The sequence below is a fragment of the Ornithorhynchus anatinus genome, chromosome 1 (assembly GCF_004115215.2).
Source record: "Ornithorhynchus anatinus isolate Pmale09 chromosome 1, mOrnAna1.pri.v4, whole genome shotgun sequence".
Lineage (NCBI taxonomy): Eukaryota > Metazoa > Chordata > Mammalia > Monotremata > Ornithorhynchidae > Ornithorhynchus > Ornithorhynchus anatinus.
This window is the reverse complement of record NC_041728.1, coordinates 63,629,937-63,650,532: the sequence shown is the minus strand read 5'-3', so window position 1 is coordinate 63,650,532 and position 20,596 is coordinate 63,629,937. Positions and strand designations below refer to the sequence as shown.

The window sequence follows — 20,596 nt, the reverse complement described above, 5'->3', positions numbered from 1 at the left end:
CAGTACAGAACGTCAGGGGACACCCACAGTTAGGGAGTGAAAGGTGGAAGAGGAACCAGTGAATTTAGACTTAGGAGGCAGGTGGGAAATCGGGAGTGTTACTGTGTTGGCGAAACCAAAGTCTAAAAGTGTGGCAGAGGGTGGCCAGTGATCCATACTATCAGAGTTGTCTCAGAAGTTAAGGATTAGGGTAGGGTAAAGCCCAGTGGATTTAGTTTTGAAGGGGTCATCGGTGATCTTGGAGAGTACTGTCTCAGTGGAACAAACGGGGAGAAACTCTGATTGTAGCCAGTCAGGAAGAACACTGAGGGAGAGGAACAAGAGGTAGCGAGGGAATACAATCCGCTCAAGGAGTCTGGATGGCAGTGGGATGGGGAGATGGGGGTGATAGCAGGAGAGGGTGACAGGAGCCACAGAAGGCTTATTAGACTAGGGGTAGTGTGTGTGAAAGTCGAGAGACAGGCGCTATTGGAGAGTGAGAGTTGGGGACAGGGGACAGGTTTAGAGGTATAAATACCAGGGACAGATTTAGAGAGCAGGCAGGAGACGGCTTGAGAAACAGAAATGGGGAGTAGAGTGGTGAGGTGATGGGCAGTATGGAAACTTTCATACTTCTGATATCTAGTTTCCCACTGCCTTGGTGAGGTCAACCAGAGTTAGGGTGGGAGGCTGGCGAAGGCACTGAGGGCTTCAGCAGGGAGTTTGTTTGGAATAACGTCGTGGGCGCTTGTGGGAGGAGGAGGGAGAGTCGAGGAGAGAGAAGTAGAAGAGTTAGCGAGCATAAGGGACAGCTGACTTAGAGCAGAGCGGAGGGAATGCAAAGCAGAAGTCAGCCCCGGTTGGTGCCTGCATTTCCACCAGCTATATGCCGCTGCTCCTGTTCAGGAGTGGGGGAAGCAGCCTGCAGGGAACTGATCCAGGGATGGGAACTGGTGGTGAGAGCAGCTGAGAGACTCTGGCAAAGTAGGAACCGTGTTGAGGGTGAACTTTAGCATCAGGTAATAGCAGGGCAAGCAGGGAATCCCCAAGGGGTGGGGTGAGGCGGAGTCAGTCCAGAGTCTGAAGTCAGGGTGGGGAGGAGGTACGAGGCTAAGGAATTAGGGTGTGACGAGGGAGAGCAGGGTTGGGAACGAGAGAGACCCGAAACCTTCCGTGGCGATGAAAAGTCCAGCGTGCGTCGGGGCCGATGTGGCTGAAGTGGGCGGCCGAATTGAGAAGTGTTAAGGAAGTAGACGGCTGGGGGAGTCGGATCAAGATGGAGGCCGAAGCCCCCGCTAAGGATCAGAGGGGAGGGAGAGGAGGAAGGAGAGAAGGTGACGGAAGCCATCAAAACGGCAGAGGTGGGACCAGTAGAGCACTGTGTGGCAGGCACTAGTAGTTGCAGCGGAGGTAGAGGAGGTCAGCGGGGGGTGTAGAGGAGGTGGTGAACAATGGAGGGGGGGCGAGAGGGCGATGCTGGGTAGTCATCCAGAGAGGAGGGCACAGTGAGAGAATCAGGAGGAAAAGCCCAAGGATGTTTGTACTTCCTCTCTGGGCTCTGCGCAGCAGGTAAGCCAGAGCAGCTCAGGGTGCGCCGGGAGGGCCTTGTTTACAAGGCCGTCCGTCTGTTCAAGAGCTACGGTCAGTCTCAGGGACGGGAACTCATGGAGAAAGAGGCATGAGGAAGTTTGTGCATCGTGGGCAGGGAATGTCTGTTTGTTGTTGTACTTTCCCAAGTGCTCAGTACAGTACTCTGCAAACAGTAGGCGTGCGATAAATATGACTGAATGGACAAATGAGATAAGGTGGTTGAGCCACAGGGATGTTTCTTACCCCCGACCCTGAAGGACCCCCCACAAAGGTTAGATGGTGTGGGGGCAACAGACCGGGATTTGCCCCATTGAAGAGGGTTAGGGTGGGTAGTGGGGGAAAGCAGTCGGTGCGGTGGAAGCCCCCAGCCCGTGACTCATTCTTTGACCAAGTCAGGCCTCCGCCCTCACTGAGACAGTGGCGGTTCCAGATTCCCCGGAAACCTGACCTGGAGCCAGGAAGGAGTTTCCGGGCCAGAGCCGAGCCCAGGGGCTATAGGTGCTGAGACTGATGATTCCTTCGCCCTCAGGTGTCCAGGAGAAGCTGGGGGTGATGAACAAAGGGGTGGTGTATGCCCTGTGGGATTACGAAGCCCAGAACCACGATGAGCTGTCATTCCACGAAGGGGACGCCGTCACCATCCTGCGACGCAAAGATGACAATGAAACCGAGTGGTGGTGGGCGCGCCTTGGAGAGAAGGAAGGCTACGTGCCCAAGAACCTCCTGGGGGTAAGTGACTGGGGCCTGGCCCGCTGATGGAGAAGCAGCCTGGCCTGGGGGTAGAGCACAGGCCTAGGTCATGGGTTCTAATTCCGGTTCCCCCACTTGTCTGCTCTGTGACCTTTAGCGAGCCGCTTCACTTCAGTTCCCTCACCTGTAAACTGGGGATTGAGACCGTGAGCCTCATGGGGGAACAGGGACTGTGTCCAACCCCAATTTTTACTTGGATCCAACTCAGCGCTTAGTAAGATGTGTGTAAGCACTTAAATACCACAGTTATCATTATTATGGAGCTGCCGGGGCCTGTGGGGCCAAGACTGGGCACGGTGGCTTGAAGCCCAGAGGGCAGGAGGTTGGCGCTGGGAGTCTCCCGGTGGGTGGAACGGGACTCGGCCTTTAGCTGAACCCAAACAGATCCGCAAGAAATGAGCTGAAGCACGGGGCTTTTCTTTCTTTGTGGGCCTTTGGTACTGACCAAGGTGACCAACCTGAGCTCCGCCATCTCGCAAGAATAGGGCAGAGGAAGCCAGACCTCTGGCCTCAATGCCCAAGCAGTGAAGCTAAAGGTGGGAGGGCACTAGAGTCCTTGGCCCCTGTGGACTCAGTTCCATGGGCATCCCATCAGGAACTCTAATAATAATTGTATTTGTTAAGCACTTACTATGTGTCAAGCACTGTTCTGAGTGCTTGGGTGGATACAAGCAAATCAGGTTGGACACAGTCCCTGTACCACCTGGGGTTCACGGACTTAATTCCCATTTTGCAGATCAGGTAACTGAGGCCCAGAGAAGCGAAGTGACTTGCCCAAGGTCACCCGGCAGATGTGTTGCAGAGCTGGGATTAGAACCCAGGTCCTTCTGACTCCCAGGCCCATACTCTTTCAGTAGACCACACTGCTTCTGTAATTTCGGGACAGCTGGGCATAGATCCCAACAGGAAAGGGCATGCATCAGCTCTCCCTCTCTGGAGCAGGTTCCAAAGCTGTCCGGTGAACTTAGATGGTGCATTATTTGTCGATTTACTGTGAGAGCCTAGGGTTGGGCAAGGGAGAGGAGGGAACAGGACAGGTCAGGGAAAAGGAGGGGATAGGGCTCAAGGTGTGTCTCATCATAGGAAGCAGAGCTCTGGGCACCCAAGGCCAAAGAACTAAAGTTCAAGAAAAACCCTAAATGAGACACCTTTGTCCAGTTCATAACTCTGGGACTGGATCATTGGGCAGTGGCCATTTAATAATAATTATGGTATCTGATAAGCGCTGTGTGCCAGGTACTGTACTAAATGCTGGGGTGAATACAAGCAAGTCAGGTGGGGCTCAGAGTGTCAATCCCCATTTTACAGATGAGGCCCAGAGAAGTGAAGTGACTTGCCCAAGGTCACATAGCAGACAAGTGGTGGAATGGGGATTAGAACCCCTGACCTTCTGAGTCCCAGGCTCGTGCTCTACCCATTACACCGTGCTGCTTCTACTTTCTCAGCCTCCTCTCCTGCCACGGCCACTCCTGGGCTGCCAAGCCTCCCCGGTTCAGCCAGGGGTAAGGGCCTTCCCGGAAGGGGAAAAGGCGGGGAGGCGTCGGCACAGGTGTCCCTAGGTTGCCACTGACCAAGTTCACGGACCTTTTAGCCGGGGAGCAATAAAACACGATGCTAAGTCTCTCCTCGAGGGTTCTAAGAAGAGGAGATCTCTCTGTTAAAGGTCTCTTCATGGAAAGAGGGGCAGGTATGCTCCGAGTCACAGATGGAGCCTCTTGGGATAGGCAAGCATTTCCAGATGCACCCTCGGCTTCTGCCCCGGCGGAAGGGAGCCTAGCAGACGGGAAGACCAGGAGGAGGTTGGCCAGCCTCTGCCATCACCTCAGGAAACCCACTTACCTCTTCAGGATCAAGAAGCGAGTGGAGCCCCAGGTTCTTTCCCGTACAAGATCAGAGGCCCCAAAATAACGGGTTGCCCCAGTGTGTCTGAAGGGCAGGGAAGAGGTCACTAAAACCAGGCCAGCCCCTCTTTGAGGATGTTAAAACTGTTCCTCTCAATTCAGGGGTAGTTCTAACTCATCCTGTTGCTTTGCAGTTGTACCCAAGGATCAAACCCAGGCAGCGCACCCTTGCTTGACTTCGGCATGGAGCAGTGCAATATCTTGCCAATTACTGGAAGCTTCCACAGCTACTGAAGATGTTTATTCTAGCCCATTTCACCAGGCGAACTGAAACAGTAAAATTATTTTTTTTGGGAAAAAAAAAAACGGTGCTTGCGTTAGCAGACAGCGTGCAAAATGTGAAAAAGCTGCAGTTTGTGAGTGAGGCCCTTTCTCGGATTTGCCGGTAACCACGAGAGGTACTTACCGATCCAAGAATACTGTCTCTGCCAATTACTGTAAGTCCCAAATCGATGCCTCTAACCCAGCCTCCAACCTCCGTGTCTCCGGCAGGCGTCGTTTGCTATTCACCCCCCACCCCCACCCCTTCGCCAACTGCTGTAAGTCAAAGAACCCCGCTCCGGCTCTGTATTTACCAAAGGATTCCCTGTTCGGAAGCTTCTTGTGTTCAATGTTACTACAAAGTGCAGAGGTGCCGTCTGTTCTGTTTAGTCTCCCCACTGACTGCCCTGAGGTGCCAAGACTTGGGCTAGTCGATTTGAGCACTCCAGGGTTGATAAGGGAGCGGGGTGACATCCGGGGGGATGGGGCGCTCCCCGGGCTCAGCTGAGGGACGGCTGGAGGCCTGTTGGCAGTAAGGTATTAAAAGTGAAAGCAAATGCTTGGAAAGTTTGAACGAGTTAGTTCCAGCTCCCCCTCACCCCCCAACTCATCCTATTTTACTCAACTTCGACAGATGTACACTTCAAGATTTTTACCCCACTGCAGCCTGCGTTTGTTTACACTGCGGAAGAGTCAGGAACACTGGAGTCAGCCGAGGTTTAAGCATGTCTGGACGGAGGCAAGTGCAATAGTCGAGGAAGGCGAGAGGAGCGTGGGTCGGGCGGCGACAGCCCGATGGCGGGAACGGCGGAGAAAGCGTTCCTTTAATGGGAGCGATGCGAGGGAGAATCAGAGAGTTCTAGAGAAGGGAGAGAAGGATGGTGAATGGGGAAGGAGGACAGTTGCTGTGGCTCTTGAAGTCCTGTGCGTAATGTCAGGGCCAGTCAGTTTATGCAATAACCTTTTCCACTACATTGTAGTTAAGAGCAAAAAAAAAAAAAAAAAAAAGAAAAAAAGCACTTCGCTGGAGTTTGTATGTATATGCTTTTCTATACCGAAAGTATTTTTGAATCCCCCAATTATCAGCTGTAGCCCTCCGTCGGAAAGGTTCATTTCTCATTCAAGTGTAGGCCGGTATAAGTCTTGTGTATAATTTATATATATATACATATATATATAATATAAAAGAAAAAAAATCTCCATTTACGCCACGCTGTAACTGACCACATTTTAGCATTAATTGTATATATTGTGGTGACGGAAAGTGAAAGGGTATTGTTAGACACCTGCTACATGAATGTGATAGAACTATTTCTAAGAGCCCCCGAAATACTGCTAACTGAGAAAACATGTAAATGTGCACAATAAACTACTGTTACCGCATGACCGTGTCTTGCCGCTCGGATGCGTTCACGTAGGGAACTCTGAACCTGAGTGGATCCGGAGGGACGGCAGCAGAGGCCAAGCCGCAGGCTCCGGGCCTCCCCGCAGGAGGGAAAACCCGACTCGACTGCCACAGGCCCAGGGCGGCAGCGCCCACGACATCCCGGGTAGAGGCCGGTCTTAGATCCCGGCTCATCTGAAGCGCCGGGAGTTGAGGGTGCTCCTTCAGCCTCGTGGACAAGGTGACGCTCGACGAACCTCTTCCTCTCCACCCCGGCCTTCGAGCAAAGCACCAGCAGGGCCTTGATTTATTTTTTTTTTCAAAATACAGTTTTTAATCGTAAGCTTTTTATACACGACTGCTACACAACCATTTTCGTCAGGCGAGATACAAGTGAAAAATAGAAAACCTGGAAAATGCTGGTCACCGGAGTATCAAAATGTCCCTCGTCCAGGCCGTGGTCTGGTGAGGGAGGGCAGTCTACAAAACAGTCTAAGGCAGGGGGCCCGGAAAACGGTGGCGTCCAGGACGCGAGTTCACCCACCCTGCTCCCCGAGGCTCCCGCTCCAGAAGAGGAATGCACGCAACAGCCCTAGAAGCGAGGAGTCGGCCCCGCGGACCGAGCCACCCGCGAGAGACAGACCTGTGTTAACGACAAAAAAAAACGACAGTAGTGTGGATCGAGTTCCCTCTACCCCAGCCAGAGGAAATACCGACGGGATAAGACAGAGCTTTCCGAGGGCAGCTAGGTTGAAAGCGTTAATAAACTGTAGCCATATTGCACTAGATAAGTCAACGCTTAGGTGGCCCCCAGCACTTGCCAGCGCTGGGCCCTGCGTCCACGGCAGCCTTCGCCCGGAGCCGACGGAGAGAAGGGGTGCTGTGCCGCCGACGGCCCCCGGGGTGGTCCTGGTGCTGTTATTGGTCCCGTGATTCGTAGAGGAGTTTGGCCGCCTGGGAGATGGAGACAGAGAGGGAGAGTGGGGAGGGCAGCTGGAGACTTCTCGCCATTCTGCCTCTGGCTTGGCCGTGAGAGCCAAGAGAGGGCGAGCAGCTGGAAGTTTCCACCTCTTCCCTTCCCCGACTTTTCCCTGATGCCACGGGCGAGGAGCACGGGGTACCGACAAGGTCTTCCCCAAGGGGTGGCTCAAGCAGCTCTACGCCCAGGAACGAGTGACGGCTGGGCCCTTGCCTCTAGAAACCAATGGACCAGGGTGCTGGACGGCAGATTCTGCCCGGTCCTGCCGGACTCTCTGGCCCCTGCTTGGGACAGGAGGCTACAGCTTCAACAGCCATGCAGAGATCTGCCCTTCCAGCTAAAGGTGGGGGGTGTTAATTGGTATTCGTTAAGTGCCTCATGCAAGCCACTACACCAAGTGGTGACATAGATGCAAACTAACTGGATGGGCCACGGTCCAAGTCCCAAATCCTCATTTTACAGATGAGGTAACTGAGCCACAGAGTGGAGAAGTGACTTGCCCAAGGTCACCCAGCAGACCTTACTGGAGTGAGGATTAGAACCCAAGCCCTTCCGCCTATCTACTGCTGCTTTTTTCACCTCACAAAAAGGCAGTTAGCTGGGGTGTGTCGGAGAGAGCAGAAGGTAGCTGCTGCCCCCCCATCTCTGCCATCAGTCAATCCTGTTTATTGAGCGCTTCCTGGGTGCAGAGCACTATAGTAGGCACGTGGGAGAGTACGGTATCACAGATGCATCCCCGGCCCACAATGTGCTTACTGCCTAGAGGACATGGACACGGACGTGGTTCGCCTGCAGTAGCATCATCTATGAAAGGGTCAATGTGGTTCCTTGCCAATTTGCTCTGGTGTTTGGTTTCGGTCCTTGACGAGGGATAGCTTTGGGGGTGGCCTTCCGCCGTGCGGGAGTCCAGTTCACATCAGCAGTCACCCGGCACAGCCTCTCAGACTCCAACACGGGGCTTGTGCTCAGGCCTGACCCACTTTAATCAAGTCTGAGATTCCCCTCTGTGAAATGGGGATACAAGACCAGTTCTCCCTTCCGCCCAGTCTCTGAGTCCCGTGAGGGAAAGAGACGGTGTCTCACCTGATGATGTCATATCTATCCCAGCTCTCAGTACCGTGTAGGGCACAGAGTAAGGATTTAAATTACCACAATCATCAGCATCATCATTATTCACCCTCAGCTGTGGAGACTCCATACGGCTGCTTGTCTGTCGGCTCCTGGGAAGCGTCAATAATTGTGGCAATTTGTTAAGCGCTTACTATGGGCCAAGCACTGGACTAAGGGCTGGGATGGATACAGGCAAATCGGGTCTGACACATTCCCTGTCCCGCATGAGGCTAATGGTCACCATTTTCCAGATGAGGTAACTGAGGCATAGAGAAGCAAAGCGACTCACCCAGCGCCACACAGCAGACAAGTGGCAGGACAGGCATTAGAACCCACAATCCAAGTTTACAGACTAGAGGGAACTTCAGTTAGCACTTGGATTAGCTTCCTTTTTTCACCTCTCCCTCAATCCCACAGCACTTATGCACATATCCATAAATCACTTGTGTCAACGTCTGTCCCCCGCTGGACTCTTGAGCTCATTGTGGGCAGGGAACGTGTCTACCAATTCCACGGTATTGTACTCTCCTAAATGCTAAGTACAGTGCTCTACGCCCAGTAAATGCTCGATAAATACGATGGATTGAGCAAATCAGGAAACCGTTGGGGCTCTTGCCCAGCTCCCCCTTCCTCAGGGTTTCAGCTCTTTAAGGGGGGCTGGGAGGGAGTGAAGAGGAAACCCTCCGCCTTCCCCTACCGTGGCCAGTACAGGCCTGGCAGCACCTGCAATCCACAATTCAGTTCCATGTAATTGCTGCCTCATTGCAGTTGGGAACCAGACATTCCAATTCAGGCTTTTTCTGACACCGCGCACACACCCTACACACATATACACCCACCCCATCAGTAGCCACCACCACCCCAACCATTGCAGCGAGGTGGGGTTGGGCCACCCCCTCTGGACATGGTGTGGCGGTCATTCTGGGAAGTTTCCCGCTTCTAAGTGTCTCCTCAGTGAGAACGGTTTGCCCATTTACTTGTTTTGACATCTGTCTCCTCCCTTCTAGGCTATACACCTGGTGTGGGCACATCCTTTCCAAGCGCTTAGTACAGTGCTCTGCACACAGTAGGCGCTCAATAAATCCGACTGAATGAATGAATGAAACGGCAGTGGAGGCTGCCAGGCTTCCCGTGACCGCCCGCAGCCCAATCTCCCCCAAGGCCAGGCCGGCGCTCTCCGGGAGTCTGGAGGGCGGCCACCCTGTCCACCCTCCGTGACGTACCTTGTACATGGCCGCGAGCCACGTCGCCGACAGCTTCTTGGTGGAATTCGAATCGTCGTGGGGCGTGAACCTGACCTGGGTCATCCCCTCGGCCCCCGGCGCCTTGTACTGGAGGAGCATCCCGCTGGCCCGGCTGTTGCCTCCTGGGAAAGCAAAGGCATCGTGAGGCGAGGGGCACGGAGCTGGCACTGTACTAAGCGCTTGGGAGAGTACCACAGAACAACGAACAGACCGAGTCCCTGCTCGCAACCAGTTCACACAAGTGGCCGGTGCCTATTTTTCCCTGAGAGTTTAGGGGGCAAAGGCAACGAGAGAAAAGAGACCGAGCAGAGCAGAGGCAGGTGGGCTGGCAGAATGCAAAGAGCCCCTGGCTCCAGTGGGGAAACAGAGTCCTGGTCCAACCCCCAGCCCAGCAGCGCTCCCCACCATGGCCAGGGCTGGAGGGCACAGGAGAGGAGGAGAGTGCCCAGGCGCACGCTTGGTGCCAACGCTTTACCCCTTAGTCAGCCGCAGAGCTGTTTCTGAAACTAGTCCCCCGCCTCAGCAGGGTTTAGGGGCAGGGAAAAGCCAGACCCGTCAGGAGGCAACGAGCTGCCCACACTTCTGGAAGTCTGGGACTCAGTGAGCTGGCCCCAAGTAGGGAGAGGGAGAAAGGTGTCCAGGCCCGAGGAATCCCGTGGCCCTGTGAGGTGCTAAGATGGCCCCCAGCCCCATCTCCCCCACTGTGGTCCCTAACCTTGATAAGTTGAGCAGCAGGGACTGGTGGGGGGAGAGGACGGTGTGCGGCACTTAGAGACTAAGAAGTAGCCCCAGACACACACTTGGCCACCACAGGGTCACAGAGGTATCCGGAAAGCACCAGAGGACAGGTTCTCTTCCCTCCTTGGTGCCCCAGCTCAGGGGAGAAGTTTGGAATAAAACTCGGGGCCCAAGTGAGCTTGCCCTTCCTCCCTTCCTTTTTTCCTCTCTCTCTCTCCTTCCTTCCTTCCTCAGGCACTAGCCCTGCCCTAAACAACTCCTTGCTCAGCGTTACGTAGCCTAGTGGTGGAGCTGGGTGTGGAAGTGAGGGCACCCCACAATGGATATTCACTTATCTTTACCACCTGCAATTTTTTCTTAAACTCATCTTTTACTAAAGCCGAACCGGCGTGGCCAAGTGGCTAGAGCACGGGCCTGTGAGTCAGAGCAATCCCAGCTCTGCCACTTGTCTGCTGGGTGACCTTAGGCAGGTCACTTCACTTCTCCGTGCCTCAGTTACCTCATCTTGAAAATGGGGATTAAGACTGTGAGCCCCAAGTGGGACATGGATCGTGTCCCACCTGCTTAGCTTGTATCTACCCCAGCGCTCGGTACAGTCCCTGGCACTGTCGATTAGACTGTAAGCCCGTCAAAGGGCAGGAACTGTATCTGGTACCGATTTGTACATTCCAAGCGCTTAGTACAGTGCTCTGCATATAGTAAGCGCTCAATAAATACTATTGAATGAATGAATGGCACATAGTAAGCCCTTTACAAATACCTTAAAATAAAAGCTAGCTTGCTATTGACAAGATGCTACCCAGCCACACTGGAAACCCACACCCCTTTCTCCAGGAAAGCACAGCTCTTATATTGTCCTCGCCCAAAGGCTTAGTACACAGTGCTCTGCACACAGTAAGCACTCAATAAATACCATTCACTGACTGACACGGGAGTTTTCCAGCCGAGTTAAGCATTCTAGCAGTGTGCAGAGGTGGGGGGTGACCACTAGATGGCGTCCAATTGGACCATCCGGAGCCAGGGCACATTCATTCATTCATTCATTCATTCATTCAATCATTTATCGAGCGCTTACTGTGTGCAAAGCACTGTGCTAAGCGCTTGGACTGTACAATTCGGTAACAGATAGAGGCAATCCTTGCCCAACAACGGGCTCACAGTTCAGAGAAACAACGCAGCTCAGTGGAAAGAGCCCAGGCTTGGGAGTCGGAGGTCATGGGTTCAAATCTGCCACTTGGCAGCTGTGTGACTGTGGGCAAGTCACTTCACTTCTCTGGGCCTCAGCTACCTCATCTGTAAAATGGGGATTAACTCTGAGCCTCACGTGGGACAACCTGATGCCCCTCTATCTACCCCAGCGCTTAGAACAGTGCTCTGCACATAGTAAGCGCTTAACAAATACCAACATCATTATTCTTCTTATTATTATTAAAAACCGGGCAAGGGCACATCAGGCAAGCACATGCAACCTCAGGCAGCGGTTCTGAAGTGGGGAGCTGTGCAGCCCCGATGCAGCCCCACACTGCAGCCTGGTTGCAGTCAGGTCTCCAAAGCTGGGGCTGAGCCCAGGGATTCCAACGCCCCCTCCCTCCCGCCATTCCCTCGGGACACCAAGTGGAAAAGTCTGAGCTGTGTCCGAAGGAGGGTCCGGGGGCACATTCTCCAGCAGGATGCTAGTGCTCTGAATCGGCCTAGTGGATAGAGCCCAGGCCCGGGAGTCAGAAGGGCCTGGGTTCTAGCGCCTGCTCTGCCACTTGGCTGCTGAGTGACCTTGGGAGAGTCACTTCATTTCTCTAGGCCTCAATTCTCTCATCTGTAAAAAGGGGATTGAGACTGTGAGCCCCAAGTGGGACAGGGACTGTGTCCAACCTAATTAACTGGTATCTTCCCCAGGGCTCAGAACAGTGTCTGGCACTTAAGTGCTTAACAAATACCATTTAAAAAAAAAATAAATCGTGCCCATCCAAGCAACCGGGCACCCAAAGCCAGGCTTGTCAGCGAGGCCTAGTGGAAAGGGTATGAGTTCGGGTGCCAGGAAACCTGGGGCCTAGTTCTAGCTCCACCCTTCCCTGCTACGTAAGACTGTAAGCCCGTCAAACGGCAGGGACTGTCTCTATCTGTTGCCGATTTGTCATTCCAAGTGCTTAGTACAGTGCTCTGCACATAGTAAGCGCTCAATAAATACTATTGAATAAATACTATTGAATACATCACCTTGGGCAAGTCACTTTACTTTTCTGGGCCTCAGATCCCTCTTCTGTAAAAATGGGGATAAAATACCTGCTCTCCTCCCCCTTAGATGGTGTGGGACAAATCGTGCTTGATCTTATCGCTCACGTCTACCCCAGTGATTAGCGCATTATGAGTGCTTCAGTCCACGCCAAAATAATAATACTGATAATTAGTAGACCACGTGATCAGCACAGAGGGGAGACGGCGGGGAGGTGGTCGGGAGGGCAAGGCTGAGGGCCAATAAAGAGTGCTGGTCCCCGTTAGTTGTGTTTTTCTCAGCTGCCGCCAGGCAGGCCCAGCCTTCACTTCAATGGGGGAAGGCCCCCAGTTCAGTCCTAATATTAACAGTAATAATTATGGTATTTGTTAAGCACTTACCATGCGCCAGGCACTGTACTAAGCGCTGGGGTAGACACAAGATAATTGGGTCAGACACAGTCCCTGCCCCACATAGGGCTCACAGTCTTGGTCCCTATCTTACAGGTGAATTAACTGAGGCCCCGAGAAGTTAAGCGACTTGCCCAAGGTCACACAGCAGATAAGTGGTGGAGCCAGGACTATAACCCAGGTGCTTGTTCCACTAGGCCACTCGGGGGCTGGGGGAGGCACTGGCGCTCTACCAGCGGGGAGACTGGAGGGATTTATTTCTAGATCCGTAACTAATTTACCTCTCTTCACATCCGCCTCCCCCTCTACACTAGAAGCTCGATGTGGGCAGGGCCGGTGTCTACCAACTCTGCTGCACTGTACTCTCCTGTGCTCAGCACACAGGAAGCGCTCAATACATAACCAATAACCACTGATCGTTTGGAGGAGCATTGCCTCCCGGAATCTGAGGGGCTGGGAGGGGCCAGGACAAGCCTCAGTTTCCAGCCCGCTCTCAGAGTACAAGCTGGGCCCACTGGTGCCCTACGACCTTGTAAGGGGCCACCTCCTATTTCCCCGCAGGAGGCTGGACCCTGGGTCCCCACGCCCGGTGGGGAGGAGGAGAGGGGGCAATCCCCAAACCCAGCCTCCACAGAGCTCCAGCGCCACAACTTCCGAGCCAGCAACCTCAGCCCTCTCTGGGGTTAGCACTAGACTCTGCTTTGGGGACTAAATAATGATAATAATAATAATTATGGTACTTCTTAAGCACTTACTATGTGCCAAGCACTGTTCTAAGCATCCTGCATAAGGCTCACGGTCTTAATCCCCATTTTGCAGATGAGGTTAACGGAGGCTCAGAGAGGTGAAGTGAGTTACCCAAGGTCATGCAGCAGACACGCAGCATTAGAACCCAGGTCCTTCGGACTCCCAGGCCTGTGCTCTATCCACTAAGCCACGCTGCTTCTCACACTTACTTGGGTGATCACTTAATTGGGTCTGGATCCTAGGGAATAAACCAACAATATCAGAACCCCAATATTAAACCCAGATTGCTTGAAATGCAGCAAAATGGTGTTCCAATTACATGAAGATTTCTGATTCAAAGTCTGCTCTCCCCTTACGTGTGTCACAAATCCCTGTCTTCCCCTGGAATATTTACACTAGAGGGCCGTGAACCTGTCAAATCCCCAGTGTTTCCCAATGCTTAGTATAGTATAGTAGTGAGAAGCAGCGTGGCGCAGTAGAAAGAGCACGGGCTTTGGAGTCAGGGCTCATGAGTTCGAATCCCAGCTCTGCCACTTGTCAGCTGTGTGACTGTGGGCAAGTCACTTAACTTCTCTGTGCCTCAGTTCCCTCATCTGGAAAATGGGGATGAAGACTGTGAGCCCCACGTGGGACAACCCGATTCCCCTTAGAACAGTGCTCTGCACATAGTAAGCGCTTAACAAATACCAACATTATATATCCTGCACTTGGATCTGTGAGTGACCACTGGACATTTGATATTTGCCCCAACCCCACAGCACTTCTATACATAGCTTTAAATTATATATTATAAATGACTTATTTACTCAAATTAATATCTGTCTCCCCCTATAAACTGTAAACTCATTATGGGCAGGGAACGTGTCTGCTAATTCTGTTGCACTGTACTCTCCCAAGTGCTTAGTACACTGCTGTGTAAGCACTCAATACTACTGATTAATTGATTATAGTGTTTGGCACACATTTAGTCTGTAAAAAATTATTACTACCACCTACCAATTACTCTCCCCCACACCCTCAAAGGCTTATTGAAGGCACATCTCCTCCAAGAGGCCTTCCCGGATTAAGCTCTCCTTTCCTTTTCTTCCACTCCCTTTTGCCTCGCCCTGACTTGTTCATTTTATTCATCCCCCCTCCCAGCCCCACGGCACTTGCGTACATATCTATAATTTATTTATATTGATGTCTGTCTTCCCCTCTAGTTTGTAAACTCCTTGTAGGCAGGGAACACGTCTACCAACTTGGTTGTATTGCACTCTCCCAAGTGCTTAGTAGAGTGCTCTGCACATGGTAGATAAATACGACTGACTGACCGACCAGCCAGCCCCAGAAGCAAAGCCCAAGACAACTGGTGGCCAAAAACACTTCCACTAAAGCTGTCTACCTACTACAAGTCACAGTTGGAGTCTGGCACTTGACCACTGCGTTTAATTTACTCGATAGCACCCGTACCGTTCCACGGTTCCGATCTTTCTGGCTCTTAGGGAGAAGGACTGTGTTCGGTTCTTTTTCATGAAGAAGGAGACTTTTGTAGAACACCAATCCCTTTTCCACATAACCGAGGAAAGAAGCAGCACAAGTGGAATGTCCCCCTCCTCAGGAGTCCCATTGTCGGGGAGGGATTGTCTCTGTTGCCGAACTGTACTTTCCAAGCACTTACTACAGTGCTCTGCACACAGTCAGCACTCAATAAATATGACTGAATGAGTCACCTTGTTATGAAAATCTGCAACGTTAAACCCCAAACCCTCCGAGGGCAGGCCCTCCCCTCTAATAATAATAATCATGGTATTTGTTAGGCGCTTACTATGTGCCAAGCACTGTTCTAAGCACTGGGGCAGTTACCAGGCAATCAGGTTGAACGCAGTCCCTGTCCCACATGGGGCTCACAGTCTCAATTCCCATTTTCCAGAGGAGGTAACTGAGGCACAGAAATGAAGTGACTTGCCCAAGGTCACACAGCACATACGTGGCGGAGCCAGAATTAGAACCCATGACCTGTGACTCCTCCCAAGCCCGTGCTCTTGCCAGTAGGCCATGCTGCTCCTCTACCCTACGTCTCCTGAGATCACAGTACCTACAGCACAGTGGAAGCCCTCTGGACATCTTTGATGGCGATTCGTCCCAAGCCCCCTCCGCCCCCCGGCCATTCCAGGCAAACCCCCTCCAACATCAGCAAGGGAAGCGGGCCGCACGGCATAAACAACGGCTGCCCCCTCCGACCCTCTGAGAGCTCGGGGGCGGCGGCACCACGGGAGCTGGGACTCCAGCTCACAGAGGAGGGCTGGGGTGGGGTGGCTGACCTTCGGTAATGTGCTGGCTTCCCAGGAGGCTGGTGTAAGTGGGAATATCTTTTTCTACATCGAGAAAGTTGGCAGGCAAGGAAGAGAGAGAGCAATGAAGAGAGCAGTCAATCAGGAAAAAAACACAAACATCACCGATCGAATCACAAACCCGTTCGACATTCAACCGGGACCTTTTAAGAGGCGGAACACGGACTCGGCGTTTCTAGCGAAAAAGGCATGCGTCCCCCCTCCTGGAGAGCCAGTTGGGGAGGAAGGTGACTCCCATCTGATCCAGGAATTCTGGAAATGACCCGAGAAAGAGGACAGAAAGAATACCTCATTCTCCCCAGTGAAGTACCAAGCAGAGGATTTCCTTATGGGTCAGAAATTCTCATCTCCAATCCAGACTAGAAGCTCCAAGCCAAGGTCACACCCCAAACTGTTTGGCCTAGCTCAGGAATTGGGGCACGGACGGTGAACTCCGGTGGTCTTCGCTCTCCCAGGTTGGAAGCGGAAAGGTCCCCGGGGGGGATCTACTTGTTTGACGCGTGACCCCGTAGCCCATCTGCTTCTCTCCAGTCCGCCAGCTCCTTTCTCCCGCCCACCGCGGAGGCTACCAGCGACTCCCTAAGTCCCAGCCCCTTTGTGCAGCTTCAAGGCAATGAGTGTGTGGGATGAGGCATTTTACAACAGGAAAGTCCACCTCACCGAGGGGAAGGGGCAGGCCGGCCCACAGAGGGCACACCGTACATCCCAGTGCATAGCGCCGGGCACAGACGCAACTCAACAGCAGCAGCATGCTGTAAGAGCAGCACGGCGTAGTGGATGGACCCCAGGTCTGGGAGTCAGAAGGACCTGGGTTCTAATCCCGAGCCCCCGACTTGTCTGCTCTTTGACCTTGAGCCAGTCACTTCACTTCTCCGGGCCTCAGTTCCCTCATCTGTAAAATGGGGATGAAGCCTGCAAGTTCCTTGTGGGACAGGGCTGCGTCCAACCCGATTAACTTGTATCCACCCCAGCGGTTAGAACAGCAAGCGTTTAGCCAACACCACCATCGTCATCATCACTCACCACCGGGAGTAAGCCCCTCCGTGAGAATCTGAACGGTCGATATCTGAGCAATTTCAATTTCATAATGGTGGTCTCCATCCAGAAAGAGAGATCTGCAGGAGAGGTTCAGAGTTGCAGGTTGAGTCCTTTTCCTCAGACGGTCCCGGGCCAGGGCCGTCGGTTGCTTTGGGTTCTGCCAGGGGAGCCGTGGGTCTGAATGGACACTATTGTCCCCTGGCTTGGAGTTCGACCCGGAAAGTGCAATCCGGAAGGGGAGCGGCGCCAAATTCCTCAGACTCTGGCCTTTTCAGAGCCGTCAAACGTTTACCCTGCCCACTCTGAGAAGCACCAGCCATGGTGCTTCCCAGTCCCGGGGCTGAGTGGCTCATTATCTGGACACTTGATGAAGGGAGGGGTGCGGGCAGACCAGTCTGGTTTCCTTCTGCTTTCCACACTGAAAGCGCTCATTTTTATGCACCCCCAAATCCCCGCTTCGCCCAGATCCCTCTTTTCCCCTACTCCCTCTCCCTTCTGCGTCGCCTACATGCTTGGCTCTGAGAAGTGGCAGAGCGTACTGGATAGAGCCCAGGCCTGGGAGCCAGAAGGTCCTGGGTTCTAATTCCAGGTCTGCCACTTGTCCGCTGTGTGAGTTTGGACAAGTCACTTTACTTCTCCAGGCCTCAGGTCCCTCACCTGTAAAATGGGGATTAGGACTGTGAGGCCCCAGGGGACAGGGACTGTGTCCACCCAATGTGCTTGTATCCACCCGGCCGTTTAGTATATAGTAATACCACAATTATTATTATAATTATTATTATTATTATTAAGGGGGTTGCAGGGAGGCAGGTAGAAATGGCAGTGGCCTGAGGGCCAGGATCTAATCCCGGCCCTGCCACTGATAGGCTCTTTAATCTTGGGCAAGTCACTTAACTTTAGTGCCTCAGTTTTCTCATCTATTTATGGGAGATGAAGCGCCTGCTCTGTCTTTTAGACTGTGAGGTCTGCTTAGGACAAGGACTGCACCCAATCTCATTATCGTGTTTCTATGCCCAGTGCTTAGTGCCTAAATAAATACTATAATTAATAAAGGAGGGCAGGGGTATAGAAAGAAAAGAGAATCTCATTTCCTTCTCCCCAATCTCCTTCCAGTCAGCAATAACCTCAGACTGAAACCCAGGTTTTATACTCCCCCTGTTGATTTTTGTCTGGATAGTGACAATTGCTCTTATCAGGTAAAGTATGATTTTTTTTTCTTTTCCCCAACATCCTGGGCAGATAATGGAACCTGTCCTGGGACTCTAACCACATCTAAAATCTCAACAATGCAGCTCACCTCTGATTGTTGGAGAGGCGACAGACCATCACTTCAGACTTCTCAGATGTTCCTAGGGTTACGAAGAAGGTGGCTCCTTTGAAATAAGAACAAATGAAAGAATCAAAAGTTTTTGGTTGGGGCATTGACAGCTAAAGAGACAGTTTCTCTTCTGTCTTTTATAGGCAAAAGCCTTGGACCCTACTATGATTTAATTAATTTTCCACATCTAGCATGGCCTAGGGGAAAGAGCACAGGCTTTAAATCCCGGCTCTGCCACTTGTCTGCCGTGTGACCTAGGGCAAATCATTTAACTTCTCTGTGCCTCGGTTACCTCATCTATAAAAGGAGGATTAAGACTGTGAGCCCCATGTGGGACAGGGACTGTGTTCAACCTGATTAACTGTATCTATCCCTGCACACAGAATTACTATTAAGTAATAATCATAATAATGCTGGTATTTTTTAAGCACTTACTATGTGCCAAGCACTGTGCTAATAACTGGGGTAGATACAAGGTTGTCCCATGTGGGGCTCACACACACACACTTCATCCCCATTTTACAGATGAGGTAAACTGAGGCCCAGAGAAGTGAAGTGACTTGCCCAAAGTCACACAGCTGATAAGTGGCAGAGCTTGGGATTAGTGGTGACCTCTGACTCCCAAGCCCAGGCTCTTGCCACTAGGCCATGCAGGAAGCACTTAATAAGTACCAAAGTTATTATTACCACTTCATTTTTTTGTACCTCAGTGATGTCATCTGTAATAGGAGAATTAAGACTGTGAGCCCCATGTGGGACAGGGATGGTCTCCAACCTGATTAATCTGTATCAACCCCCTGCACAGAACAGTGTTTGGCACACAATAAGAGCTTAACGAGTACCATAATTATTATTTTTACTACTTCGCTTTTTTGTGCCTCTGTTACCTCATCGGTAAAAGGAGGATTAAGACTGTGAGCCCCATGCGGAACAGGGACTGCGTCCATCCTGATTGTGTTGTATCTACTCTGTGAGCCCGTTGTTGAGCAGGGATTGTCTCTATCTGTTGCCCAACTGTACTTTCCAAGCGCTTAGTACAGTGGTCTGCACACAGTAAGCGCTCAATCAGGCGCTACCGCGGTCTGCAAATGAAAGAACCAGAAAGGGTGAGGATGGCAGGGCCGCGCTTCCCAGAGAAGCGGCAGCCGGAGAGGATGCCCCTCCCAGCCCGCCTTGGGGAGCCTCGGCCTGGCTGTCCCGGGGGTCGGGCCCAGCGATGAAGGCGACCCGTGCCGGGCTTACCATTGGTGAGCACTTTGAGCTGCTTGTCATAGAACTCTGCTTCCTTCTGGGACACGAGCGCGCAGTCGGCACACTGGCGCACGGGGTCGACGAAGCACATCCGCGGCAGCGCCACTTTCTTGCTGCAGCAGCGGTCGCAGAAACACTTCCCGCAACGCCGGCAGTGATGCTGGGCCACACAACCCCCGGCCGGGGCAGGGCGGAGGCCGGCAGCAGGAAGACGATAAGGAGGAGGAGGAGGAGGAGGAGGAGGAGGAGGAGGAAGAGAAGATTAGAGCTGGCGCCCAGAACTCGAGGGGAAAGCTGGCTAGGGTAAGTGAGGGAGGAACCAGCCTGGCCTAGTGGATAATAATAATGGCATTTATTAAATGCTAACTATGTGCTAGGCACCGTGCTAAGCGCTGGGATAGATACAAGCAAATCAAGTTGGACACAGTCCCTGTCCCCTGTGGGACTCAGTCTCAATCCCCATTTTAAAGATGAAGGAACTGAGGTCCAGAGAAGTGAAATGACTCTCCCCAAGTCACACAGCAGACAAGTGGTGGAGCTGGGATTAGAACCCATGCCCTTATGATTCCCAGGCCTGCTCTCTATCTACTGCACCAGCATAGGGCTGGGAGTCAGAGGACCTGGGTTCCAATCCCAGCTCTGCCACTCATCCGCTGGGTGAACTTGGGCAAGTCGCTTCAGTTACTTCATTTATAATATGGGGATTGAGACTGTGAGCCCCATGGGGGACGGGGACTGTGTCCAACCTGATTAACGTGTGTCTACTCCAGCACCTAGTACTGTGCCTGGCCCACAGTAAACGCTTAACAAATACCATAAAACATTAAAACTCATCGGACCCACCTCCTTTACCTTAAACGATCACGCCGACACATCGCACCTGGATAGGAGAGCTGGCCCGGGGGGCCGTGGCCTTGAATGACGTCCAGATTAGGAGGAGAAACATGAGCTATTTCCCCAGGGCCTGGGAGCCAAGAGTGGCTAATACATCCACACCCTGGCCCGCTCTGCGAGCCCCGCCCGTGGAAGCGGCCTTGTCACCGCAGCTTCCCTCGGCTCCAGCCCCCACAGAAGCGGCTGATAGCTCTGCTTGCGTACTTAGGCTCCCTTTCTCAGCCTGAGTACACTCGGGCCTTTCATACGGCCTGCTCTGACTGGGAGCTTCGGGCAGAAGGCTGCGAGGGGAATGCTCTTCCAACCACCCGCGCCTGGCTATGGAGAACCTCATGCGGTGTCAGAAGAACCAGAGAGGCGCATACATGTGGTGCCCATCAAGTAGGAGAAATGTTAAAAAAATCCTGGTACTTGTTAAGCATTTACTATGGGCCAAGCGCTGTTCTAAGCGCTAGGGTAG

The 20,596-nt window shown here is 52.6% G+C and overlaps 2 protein-coding genes across 10 annotated transcripts in view; one reads left to right on the top strand and one right to left on the bottom strand.

Annotated features, from left to right (window-relative positions):
- PPP1R13B (protein phosphatase 1 regulatory subunit 13B) overlaps positions 1-5,864 on the top strand; it is a 94,299-nt gene extending 88,435 nt beyond the window's left edge. For all 5 annotated transcript variants that reach the window (XM_029061842.2, XM_029061824.2, XM_029061798.2 and 2 more), the window contains 2 exons: positions 2,099-2,298; positions 4,355-5,864. In XM_029061842.2, the coding sequence (XP_028917675.1) occupies positions 2,099-2,298; positions 4,355-4,396 (242 nt within the window). In that variant the 3' untranslated portion in view covers positions 4,397-5,864. The remainder of the gene's footprint in view (positions 1-2,098; positions 2,299-4,354) is intronic.
- A 279-nt stretch (positions 5,865-6,143) lies between these two features.
- ZFYVE21 (zinc finger FYVE-type containing 21) overlaps positions 6,144-20,596 on the bottom strand; it is a 51,841-nt gene continuing 37,388 nt past the window's right edge. For 4 of the 5 annotated variants that reach the window (XM_029061861.2, XM_029061889.1, XM_029062038.2 and 1 more), the window contains 6 exons: positions 19,234-19,402; positions 17,971-18,046; positions 16,659-16,750; positions 15,606-15,659; positions 9,178-9,320; positions 6,144-6,819 (listed from right to left, as the gene is read on the bottom strand). In XM_029061861.2, the coding sequence (XP_028917694.1) occupies positions 6,784-6,819; positions 9,178-9,320; positions 15,606-15,659; positions 16,659-16,750; positions 17,971-18,046; positions 19,234-19,402 (570 nt within the window). In that variant the 3' untranslated portion in view covers positions 6,144-6,783. The remainder of the gene's footprint in view (positions 6,820-9,177; positions 9,321-15,605; positions 15,660-16,658; positions 16,751-17,970; positions 18,047-19,233; positions 19,403-20,596) is intronic. The other variant, XM_029061870.2, reaches the window with a different exon arrangement.